General features: G+C 37.0%; 1 protein-coding gene across 1 annotated transcript in view; it reads left to right on the forward strand.

Moving 5' to 3' along the window:
• Fmn2 (formin 2) overlaps positions 1 to 12,747 on the forward strand; it is a 339,622-nt gene that overhangs the window by 217,258 nt on the left and 109,617 nt on the right. The window contains exons 12-13 of the mRNA XM_052201126.1: positions 2,876 to 2,935; positions 3,481 to 3,601. Of these exons, the coding sequence (XP_052057086.1) occupies positions 2,876 to 2,935; positions 3,481 to 3,601 (181 nt within the window). The remainder of the gene's footprint in view (positions 1 to 2,875; positions 2,936 to 3,480; positions 3,602 to 12,747) is intronic.

Below are 12,747 nucleotides of genomic sequence, written 5' to 3' on the forward strand. Positions count from 1 at the left end.
GAGCCATGCTTCTGTGAGAGAGGATGACCACAGAGAAAGAACAACAGGACAGGAGAAAGTATGAACAAGCTTTCAAGTACTGTGTTATAATAAATGATTGTAAGCAGTATAAATAATTGTCATCTTGAGGGAATACAGTCATCTTCCTCAAGAGAGAGAGAGATTTAGCATATGCTCATCATCATCCTCAGGACAGAACAGCTACTGCTTCTGGTCTCTTTAATCAGTCACAGTGGTGGCTATTCGCTCCTATTTCTAGACTGTTTCTCTACATGTGCACCAGTCACTCAATATCATTCTAGTTTACACAGTGCCAGAAATTCAAAAATACTTTTTGGTTCTGCTTGCTTTGTATTGTGTATCTTTGTTGTTGTTTTTTTTTTTTTTTTTTTTTTGGTTGGTTGGTTGGTTGGTTTTGAGACATGGCCTTAGTAGCAAAGACTGACATCAGATTCCAGGCAGTCCTGCCTCAGCTTCCCTGGTGCTAGGATTTCAGTCTCAGCTAGTTTTCTCTTGCTGCACCAGCATCAGTTAATTTTTATAGCTTTCATGGACACTCAAAATAAATATGTATATATAAGTGCTATTGTATTTGTATTATAAACATTCATAGAAACAAATTTCTATTTTATGACCATGATAAATCATGTTTTAAAAACAAATCTATATCAGCAAACAAGTTCATATTTGTTGAAACAATGTTTATAAATAGCATTCAAGTATAAAGAGGTCAATATGATGTTCAGCTTATAAAAATTGATCTAAGATATATCCTAATAAACAAAAAGTTGCTTAGTATTAGTTATAAAGATGTATTGTGCTATTTATTTTGTATTATATCTCTTTCCCCTTCCACTATTAAATTACGTTTTATTAGTTTAAATAATCACAAAATAACTCCCAATATAAAAACAATAAAGAAGCAAACTATTTAATATTTAGATTTCCCATAATATCCATGCAAGATCTTTTGATTTTGAACTTTCTTAAGAAAGCAAATGTAAGTGTATTCACTCCTCAGTAATATTTATAGACTAGAGAAGACATTTTCCGATCACCAGAATGTTCTCTCATCATTACTACCTATAGTCAAGCATTCAAGAGTTATCTTACTAACTGATTCATGTACTGCTGTTTCACTGATTGACAGTTTAGGAGAAAGAACAGTCCTCAAGTTGTCTTCTTTGCTGGCACATTACTCTATCCCACACACTTGATCACTAAGAGGTGTCATTTTTTTCGTGAATACTGGGAATGTCTTGCCTGGATTCCATAACAGAGGCTCCGAGGACAAGTTAAATTTAACAAGGTTTATTGCATAAGAGAAAGTTTCAAGGGCCAGGTAATATTACAGATCAAAGATACCCCCAAATGCTCTGCCCTCCTATCTTTACAGCTAGAGGATAGAATGTGAAATATAGAAAGCTTGACTCGAACTGTTTGGCATTTCTCTTACATGGCCATAATTTGAAGTCTTTCATTTTCGAATTGGTTGGAAGTCCATCTGCTGTGATTAGCTGATGCTTAGTCACTAGATTTTGAGTGTATATACAATTAGAGCAGCATCAAGCTAGGCTGTAGTTTACTATATAAGGAAGCTATTCTGGACAACTTTATCACAGAAGTATAGAGACCAAATTACGTCAAACTTGTAATTTAGCAAAGGGAACACTTCAGAGAACTTAGATTGTATACTAGATTTTTCTCAGACATTGTTTATCTGTTGATTAAGTGGAGCAGGCAAAAACAAACAAAAGAAAACAAGAAACCTTAATTAAAAGCTAATTCTTGTAACCGTGCCATAAAAGAAGCAAAATAGTCTTTGAAAACTTTAAACACGCCGGGCAGTGGTGGCACACACCTTTAATCCCAGCACTTGGGAGGCAGAGGCAGGCTGATTTCTGAGTTCGAGGCCAGCCTGGTCTACAGAGTGAGTTCCAGGACAGCCAGGGCTACACAGAGAAACCCTGTCTTGGAAAAAAAAAAAACCAAACCACCACCACCACCACCAACAACAACAACAACAAATCTTTAAACATTATTGTATATAAAATGATTTTACATTTTCAGATGATATGTGTATTTTCTTAATAATAAATAGTTGCATAAGAATTAATTCCTGAATTTTAGTTGTTAATATAACAAATTGTAATTTATATTGGCATTTTAAAGATTTCCACTTAACTGAAATACTTTTCCATTTCTGCTCTAAATGTTAATGAATTCCCCTCAATCCAAGACTTATTTATTATGACAGTACCTGCTAGACCATTTATATGAACTCATAAGCAGTGTTTATTTATCTCATTGTGATGATATTTGAAAACTTAAGTGCTGTGGCTGGAGAGATTTCTCATTGTTTAAAGCAGTTCTTAAGAGGATCCGAGTTCTGTTCACAGCAGTCACAGGGAGGCTCACAACTGTCTTCAACTCCTGTTCTTACGAATCCAGTGCCCATCTCTAGTTTCCTTTGGCACCAGGTACACATGTAGTGCATGAACATACGTGCAGGCAAAACACATAAATGAAACTTAAAAGACAAAAAGGACTAATAAAATGCAAAATAAATATGTCACATAAAAGATGTAAATAATGACTTAAAACTCTCAAGAAGGAGAATAAAAGCAGCCAACTATTTACATTTGAGCTTCTCCCTTAAATGGTGAGGCTTCCTCTTGACATTTACATCAGAACACTGGAAGAAAACTCTGTGATCCAGCCCATTAGATACAATGACTGAAGCAGTATAGAATAGGAAAACCACCTAGAATACTCCCAAGTATATTTGTGTGTTCTCTGAAATTTACTTTATTCTGTATACTTAATACATAATAACTTTTAACTATGTGTTCCTTATGTTAATCTTTCTGCCTAGGACAACAGCAGAAGCCTTTTGTCTTATATTGTTTCATATTATCTTCGAAATTTTGATGAGGTAAGATGAATTTTATGTACACTTCCAGTTTGATTTTCATTTTCTTACATGTGTGTGCCTGTGCAGTGGTCACCTATGAGTGTGTGGGTATTTGGACAAGCTTGAAGATGCAGAAACCAGAGGACAACTTGTGGTACCTTCTGTGTTAGCATCTTATCCCCTTTGAGACAAGTTCTATCACTCTGCAGGAATCTTGCCATCACATCTGGTCTCATTAGCAGCTCAGTGGGATATCAGATCATCTTATTGATACTCCCCACCCCAAAATGCTGTGTGTACAGGCACATAAAGTCATAAAGTGTAAAACTAGCATTTTCCACAGGTGCCGTAGATTTGTGCTCAGGTCCTAGATAATGGCAGAGCAAGCACTCTTCCCAAGGAGCCATCTCAACAGCCCATTATTTTTCTCTGTTGGATGGTTCTGTAATTGTTCTTCTGGGGTTTTGTTTGTTTGTTTGTTTGTTTGTTGGAGCTGCTGCCATTCTACTGCTGCATGATTTTTATTTCTCTTGCTGATTTGTTTGAAAATTACACTTGCTAATTAGGATGCCGGCAGAGAGCAGTGTGTCTTCCCGCTGGCAGAACCACAGGAGCTGTTCCAGGCCTCACAGATGAAGTTTGAAGACTTCCAGAAAGACCTCAGAAAGCTAAAGAAAGACCTGAAAGGTAACCTATAACCTTGACCTTACATATTTTTTAGTGTATACTCTTAATGGGAGATGATAGACTTTTAAAGATTGTTAAAGGGTATCAGGCAAAAGCCATGTTGAGCTGTTGTTATATGTACTACAAAAGAAAAATCAGCCAATATTTTTGTTTTTCATTGCCTTAAAGCATTGAGTGTTAGAAGTTGAGCTATCCAATCATATCTTAGCTGTTTGAGTAACAGCCCATTTCATCGGGGAACACATTTACATCTTATTTTTATTTTGTAGCCAAGAATATTTGGATATCTTCCATATCATGGTTGGACACAAATTCTGTCATTGTTGAAAGATTAATAGTGCCTGCCTCTTCTCCTCTGATTCCCGTGCCCAAAATTTTGTGATTTGTGAAAACTTGAATCAACAAAGCATATTCTTGCACACAGCTGGTTAGATGGTAGGGGGTGGTGAGTTATGAAGCCTTAGATCGTGTAGATTTGATTAGTGCGTATCTGAATCTCCTCAATTTTCTTTTATTAGTAGCATTGCATGGAAGAAGGTAGTCTTTCAAAGCTTAGTTTTGTAAACAACATTTTTTTTGCCCCCTTTGTGCCAATTACTGCTGTTAGAGCATTGAGAATCTATTTCAGTCTCTCTGATTTATATTAAGTTTCGGCGGAGAACAAATACAATGGCATTGCATTCTCATTTGATATTGTGCTACTGAATGAAACCAAGAAGTAATCACTTCTGCTCAGAAGTTAAAAAAAATAGTTTAGAAGAGACCCAGTCCTGAAATAGGAGATGCATTTTACCCAGGGTATTTGTCCTGATCTATCACCAGATTTATGGCAGTTATGTTCTGGTCACAGGTACCAGTATGGATGTCAATAAACATAACGTTTTTCTTGAGGTTCTCATATATTCACATGGTATACATTAGATGTTAGCTAGATGTGGTCATACCCCAAACACACAGTACCTGCTGTTAGCCAGGCTGCAATTCTGTTTCTTAGTTATGCTCCATTAATGCTAAGAAAGATAGTATTGCCTTATCTAAGAATTACAATTATGTAAGAACAAGTTCATTCCTGTGGAAAAGTATGGCATCATCTATTGAAGCTGTTGTGAGGGAGATGTGATAAGGCATTCTAGAAGAGTCCCAAGAGGAATGTAAGGGTTGAGTATGTTCAAGCTACATTGTATACATGTGCAAACTCTCCAAAGAATACATTTTTCAAAGATGGTCTAAAAAGAAATAATTTTTAGAACATTACAAAACATTTCCCTTTATAGGGTTTATGACAGTGAAGAAGTTATGGCTTTGTTTAATGAGAATTTACACACACAGTGATGTGGTGCCAGGAGCATTTCTGGAGAGGCTGGGAAATACTTCATACTTCCATCAGCACTTCATTCTTGAAAATTAGGATTTCATCATTTACAGATGAGTTAATAAACAAGAGGAATGACATTATTAGTAAATATGCAGTCCCACATACACGCTCAGAGGCGCTTGCATGAGAGTGCTTACATGCACACTTATACAAGCATATCCATCCATGTACATACATAAAGATGTATACATATATGCACACAAAACATATTACTTGTCCACATACTTACATCTGCGAATACACGGAGATGTTCACACATCTTATGCACGTAATTGCAAACACAAGATCACATAGACTTTCCTTAGAAATTATTATGTATTACATGTATACATGGTCATGGAAACACCAGATTCTCATAAGTCTTAGACCCCAACAGCACATAATCTAGAGAACAGGCTTGAATGATGAGTGGTTAGTGTCCCTCTCCACTTTGTTCTCTTGGATGTGTGTTTCTTTGAGCAATGTAGTGGCTACAGAAAACTACACATTGGAGGATTGTCAAGCAATATGTCAAAACAACAGGAAGTTAAGCAAATGGTTCGAGCCATGAAGCCTTACAGTGTACATAGAGGAACGATGAATGTATTGAAAGACCCTGACCATTGATCAGCATCTATAACATTTTCCTAACAACTCCTTTCTTTTATGGGACTGTCGCAAGCTTAATGCCATAGAAATGGGGGTGAATGTGTATGAGCTTCCCAACACTTTCTTAGCTCATGGCAGCCAGAGAGAGCACAGAGAACAGAAGATGATTCTAGGGACAAGATGCGTACTCGAAAACACGCAGCCGCTGGCCTGCTTGCTCTAAATACATTCCACCTGTTCATAGCTCATTCGGTTGAGGTCTCAACAGACCAGGAAAACAGGGCTAAGTGTTTGCATGGCACTGTTGGCTGGAGGCCAGCCCTCTAATGCATGCATCTCCAGGGGGCAATACCATATCCAAACCATAACAGAGGGGATTGTGACCAAATAAATACAGACACTGCAGGGTTAAGTTAATTGTGGAAGGAATTCACAGTCTTTTACAGCAGAGGGATTTGCAGTAGTTCTTTGGTTTATTTTACCACAGAGCACTATTTTCTCACAGAATGTGTGGTGGCTTCTGTGGTCAGTGGAACACGTCTGAGCACATTTGAAAAATGCAGGCTTGGTACTGTGTGAAGAACACAAGCATAATTCACCTCTGAGCTTACAAGGAAGCTAGTTTTTGAAACAATATCACTATTTTTATTTGTTTATTTTTGTGTTTGCTTTTGTTTTTTTGGTTTTTTCTATACAATAAATGGTTTTAGTTTTCTGTAAAATAAATGGGGATAGAAAATAGCTCTTATTTTTCAAAGTCTGATCATTTTCATAGAAAAAATGATTTGAGCACAAGGAAGGAAATCTTGCGAATCACAATTTAAGTTCAGTTTTAGAAAAATAAAGAACCACTAGAAATGTAGTTTTTCTTATCAGATGCACATGAATTTACTTCTCTCTTTTAAGGAATGGTAGACATACATTTATATAATCAAATGGGGATCAAATGGCAGGTTACCTTAGATAAAATAATAGTTCTTAAAAACAGTATCAACTTTGATCTATATAGCCTTTAAAAAGTATTTCTTTTTAAAATTCATTTTAGTTTACTTCTAGATGTATTTATTTTTATTTTATATATGTGGATATTTTGCCTGCATGCATGTTTGTGTACCACATAAATGCTGAGTGCTCACAGATGTCAGAGGAGTATATCAGATGCCCTGGAACTAGAGTTACAAGGGGCTGTTAAGCACCATGTGGGTGTTGGGTATCGAACCTAGGTCCTCTGAAAGAACAGTCTGTGCACTCCACTGCTGAATCATCTCACCAGCCCCCAAATGATTTATTTTTCATAATCACATTTAAGGGTTCCTTTCAGATATTTCAAATAGCCTGTCTACACTTTCTTTATAGGCAAGTATTTTAATAAGATACAAAAAAAGAGTTAAGCTTGCAAAGAAGCCTTCATACTATTGTTTGTAAGTACTCAGTAGCTCTTGCTATTCATGAGGGAAAGTTGAATAAATGATATGATTATTTATTAATGGCAGGTGTTCGGTATTTACAAACTCACTTGTATACCCATCTGTCCCTCTTGCTTCTGCATACTGTCTTGATTTTGATTTTTACAGAAACTGAGAAACAATGTGTTAGGGCTTGGACATTATAGACAAACACCTGCATCTCATCTTAGCATTCCTGTAAAGACATCCATTATGCTTGGTTCTTTGTGCTTAACTGGTGATTTCTATACCTGCTCCTTAGGACCACAGTCAGGCTTCCTTGCTCAGTGAAGGGCCTCTGCTCAGCAATGTTGATGTCTTTTATCACAAACTGTTCTTGATACAGTTGCACCAAATGATAGCTTATGGTCCAGTGTCTTTGTTAGTTGGGAACTGTAGCCATGGGATTGGATGAGAAAGTTAGGTGAGTCAATCTCAGGAGAAACTGTGTCAAAGTCTCAATAAGCATGAGGTCCAAGGAGCCTCTGAGCCAGCTTGCAGATAGATACTGCTGGGCATGAGCAAACTGTATTCATCAGAACGGAGCAGCAAAGCCTTGCATGTGCTTTTCAAAAAGGTAGGAGCCAAACAAAACGCTGCATCTGCTTTCAAAGACCATTCTACTGAACAAGAAGCCTTAAACTAGATTCACTGTATTACAAGTGCATAAATCATTTATCAATCTTTAGAAAAACCAAGGTGTGGGGGAAAAAAACCCTTTGATTTCAGTTTGTAAAGTTCAAACATATCAATGAATTCTCAGGGTTAGAAGGCAGGGAGAAGTATAAGCAACAGAATTCTCTGAGCCTAAGATAATGGGTCATCAGGGAACACTCCGGCTGCTTTCAAAGTATTCGTTAGGTTTCATTTCTTAAGTTGTCAATTGGATATATGGGTATTCATTTAATTATTCTTTATACTCTTATGTATGTATTATATGTGTTCCTTTATGTGTAAGATGGGGTTAATAATCTTATTTGAGAAGAAAGAAAACTGGGCAAGCATCCAGAAATATGTTTGATTTAGAATTGAAACTGAGTAGTCTGGGCTCCCCTAATTTAAAATGTGTGACTGTTCAGCCGTGTCTGCTCTTTATGAAGAAATTGCGTAACTTGACGAATTCAAAAGTAAACATAACTAAGAAACATAAGAAATTTAATTAAAAGAATAAACTGTGTTAAAGAAGAATATAATACCCTTCTTGGAGGTAAAAAGATTAATACGAAAGAGAAGCAATTTTCTGTTGAACAATTCAAACATATATTATTTAGAGGGAAATAGAATAAAATTAACTACCACTGTCAGAAGGCTGTTGAGGACTTACAGAAACGTAATCCATTATTTTTGGTTATTGCTTTTACTATTTCATAGTAAAACTAAGGAAAACCAAAATCTCACACTACTTTAATCGAAGTAATTTAATATTGAGAAGTTAACATGTATTGAAAGGTCAAAACAATACAAAAAAATAGCGAAGTAATGTAGGAAGCAGCCATCATCCCTGAAACTCAGGAAAGCAAGTCAAGTTAAAGTTAGCGCAGAGGCTGCACCCAGGCCTTGGAGAAAGGATGATTCTGCTGCATACGCCACCCTAAGGACTTGGGCGAGCAGATATTCTGGAGATGGGGCTGGAGGCAATAGGAAAATGTCAGTTTGCACATGTGACTGAGGATCTAAGAGCTGGTTTGAGACAATAGCTAGCATGACTTTTTGGAGAGATGCAGTGATTCTGGCTTGAGTGTATGGACACACACTAGACACTGGAATCACCTGCTGATTTTGCAAACTAGGAGGCTAGCCTTCAGCTCTCTCCATATTCCTCCTTCCATTCCTTTCCCCATTTCACCATAGAAACTTTTCACCAAGATGTTTGGTAAAGATGAAAACTATTTTGATGAATCTTAACACCATTGGCCAACGGCCAGATATAGAAAGGAACTTTTGAAGCAAAAACAAACAAAGCAGCAGCCAAACCAAACCAATCCAAAACCAATGATCTACATTTAGTTGCTCATTTCCATTATTCTAATATGATCCTAGCTGTCTTCATGTCTCTCAAGTTAAGATCGAGTGTAAGGATCTATAGCTTTTGGAGAGATGTCAGTCCCATTATACCATGATACCCTTCTTTGAATGTATTTGATTTCTCTCTCTCTCTCTCTCTCTCTCTCTCTCTCTCTCTCTCTCTCCTCCTTCCTCCTTCCTTCCCTCCCTCCCCCTTGTGTGTGTGTGTGTGTATGTGTATGTGTGTGTGTATGTGTGTGTGTGTGTGTGTGTGTGTGTGCGTGCATGGCCATATCCATGTCTGTCTATCTGTCATGGGCTATCTTGTGTATGGGAAACTTGCAGAAGTCGGTTTTCTCCTTCCACCATGTCTGTTTGCGATATTGAACTTAGGTCACTGGGCTCAGTGGCAAGCATCTTTACCCACTGACCCATTGCAGCAGCTCCTCCACCCTTCTTTAATGCTGACAGACATTCCTTTATGTTGTCTTCACATAGTCATCTAGAAGCTTGTCCAGTGAGGTTGTCTCTAAAATGCAGAGAAGGAAATGATCTGAGTAGAAATTTGGGGAGGTACTCATCAGTATCCAGGGCAGTAGAAAGGTATCTGCAGTTAGTCAGTCATTCTCAACTGATTTGATTCTGATAACAGATGGCTAGTAGTCAACTTGATGGTCCTACGCTTCTTTGGCTTTTCTCAACATTTATTGAATGTGTTCTCAGCGTCACATAATGAATAATTTAGAACATGCAAGGATAGGGACCTGAGTTCAATTTCCAGAACCCATAAACAACCAGAACTGCTACAATATGCACATAATCCCAGCAGTGGGGAGGCAGAGACAGGTGGGTTCCTGAGGCTCTTCATCCAACCTGCCTAGCTAAACTGGTGAGGCCGAGGTCTCGGTGAGATATTTGGTCTCTAAAAGTATGGTAGATGATTCTTAGGAACACCTGAGGTTTCCCTGTGGCTTCCACATATGTGTACATATGGTCCTACATGTTCATCTATGCATATATTTAAAGAATACACAGATCAAACAATCTTATGTATATCTTCATTATGACTTTCACCACTTACCAAGAATACCTACAATACTTACGCTGTGTTCCAAAAGTTGGAAGCTCACAGAAGTTAGTGTCACATGTAATCAGTGAAAATAACATAGGAATTCAGCACATATTAAAGCAACACCAAAAGCGCAGTACATCTTATGCACATTACCTTGTACTGTGAAAGTCTTGGGCAAAACAGTTGCTCTTTTCATGTTGCAGATAAGTAAGGAAGAAGCAAGAAGACTCAGGGATGTTTTCAAGTATCTTTGTAGTAAGTAATGAATGGTAGTTAAAATGCAAAGTCTGTCTCCCAGACTGCTGTGGCATGCTGTTGCTCCATTCTACAAATGCCTTCTATTTATCCATCAGAGTTAACATAAGAAAAAAATGCCTCTAGATGCTAGCTAGCCACAAATCCATAAATGGCATGTAATCATTGCTCATAGAATTGCATTCTTACCAGGTATTTATATGTTAAAGATCAATACCAAAGCAGCTTATAAAATAGTTTCCAAGTTTGTTACACAACTTGTAGTCTCTGGGATTTTCAAAAGCCTTTGAACTTTCTCCAAGTTAAAAGCTATAGGTCCCCTGCTATTGTTCTGCTTCTTTCTGTGTCTTCTACTCCCTGCAAGTGAATAAGTATATGGCACATTCTGCAGCATTTCAAAAGCCCTGTGTATTTCAGAAAATTTGGCATTCCTTTGAGTCCTACCCTTTCACTTCATGTAAGCCTCCCCCTATTGTCCTCCATGCTTCTTTCTATAATGCTCCTCTCAATTTATCTTCTGGACTTGAGAAATTCAAACTTGTTGACAAAAGTTTTGAGCATAAACCATTTGCTTTAAATGGCTTTTGTGTTCCCTGTTCAAGATCCAATCTAGAGAATATCTTTCTTTAGAGGAGGTGGTCCATCTTAGATTTTGATGTATAAAATAAATAATCTATTTATGAATAACCAATAAATCATGTAAGACTTTTACTCCTTGAAGAAAAGATACTTTATTATGAAATAGTCGCAACTCTAATTTTAAACTACAGTGGAACCCACTATTGAGACAGCATTCCTAAAACACAGTCACTGTGGTTTCTAATTTACTGGCTTGATGTTTTTAAACATCACTTTGTGGGGACACTTTACCAGACTCCTTGATGTAGATAAACATCTCCTGTGCTAGGTACATGATCCCTATTTCATCATCAATGTACAGGAAAGGGAGTAGTACCATCCAAAGATGCTTATTGCACTGCTGAGGTCTGTGAGACAGTCATAAGCACGATAGATTGCACGAGTTAAGGATTCCCCAGATGAAGCCAGGCACCTAGCCAGTAGTCTTAAGCCAGGATAACCTGTCATGATGGCACATGCCTTTAGCACCTGGCAGGCACAAGTAAGCAGATCTCTGTGAGTTTGAGGCCAGCCTGGTCTATAATACCAAGTTCCAGGTAAGCAGGGCTACACAGTGAGATACTCTCCAAACAAGTAAGTAAGTAAGTAAGTAAGTAAGTAAGTAAGTAAGTAAGTAAGTAAATAAATAAATAAATAAATAAATAAATAAATAAATAAAAGTGTAAGACAGTTGTACCCTTGATGAACATTTGACTCTGGTCCTGAAATTATGACATCTTCTGAGAAAATGTCATAGGGTTTGATTTTCCTTGAATAAATCCTTACAGTATTTAGAATGTTGGAAAAATACTTTTAAAATCCAGATTAGGAACTACATTAAAATCACAAAATTTAATCTTGTTTAACTATTTCTAAAAATTCAAAATGTTTGTTGTAACTTTAAAAAAAATCTATCTATTTTTTATTTTACATGGGTATGCAAGGCTTTGAACTTTCTTGGTAACGATTCTACCAATAAGCTATATCCTGACCTTCATCCATATTTTAGTCATTGAGAATGCTATGGTTAATTCTGATATCATCATAGTGTAAGGTCATATTCAAAGATACTTAAAAGCAGAGGTAAATTATAATAAGCAGATTAGTTTGTAGTATTAGTGCTTTTATTATTCTAGCATGAGGTGCATCATCTGACATCTTAGGTAATGAGATGACAACCTTCTGTACCCAGTTTTTGAGAATTAAGTACTTGCACTCATTTGGAAGAATGGAGTCTATAATAATTTTTCAAGGCTCTATGGTAATCTATGGTAATCAATATTCTGAAAGCCTTCTTATCAAAAGGTAAATATGTGGTGTGTGTATGTGTGTGTGTATGTGCATGTGTAATGATGTACAGACAAGGCTCTTCTGTGGAGGGGGGGCAATTTTGTTCTGAGAGTTTATAGAGTTTTTCATCTAATCAATATGTTTGTACTCTTTTGTGTATGTTGTAGATGCTAATATAACTTCCTCAAAGTTCACAGTAAAACAGTAAGTTTAGGGTATAATTAACATTGATTAAACTTGGAGACAAATTATGGCTGGAATACTCCAACTCCCTCAAACAGTAAGCAAACTTCTCATGATGTAGGTCTCCTTCAGAGAGAGCTGCATGGCATTGGTGGTTCATCTCAGAGTGAGAAAGATGCTCTTCCCCCACTTCACAGCATGCTGTGCTGTACACAAAATTGATGTTTTGGAGTCAGTGTATTGAAATATCTGAGGTTTTTCTTCCTCCTTCCCTCTGGCTGTATTTTTCTTTATCAGGAAGTCTAATGCATACTTC

The sequence above is a fragment of the Apodemus sylvaticus genome, chromosome 12, assembly GCF_947179515.1.
Source record: "Apodemus sylvaticus chromosome 12, mApoSyl1.1, whole genome shotgun sequence".
In the NCBI taxonomy this organism is placed as follows: domain Eukaryota; kingdom Metazoa; phylum Chordata; class Mammalia; order Rodentia; family Muridae; genus Apodemus; species Apodemus sylvaticus.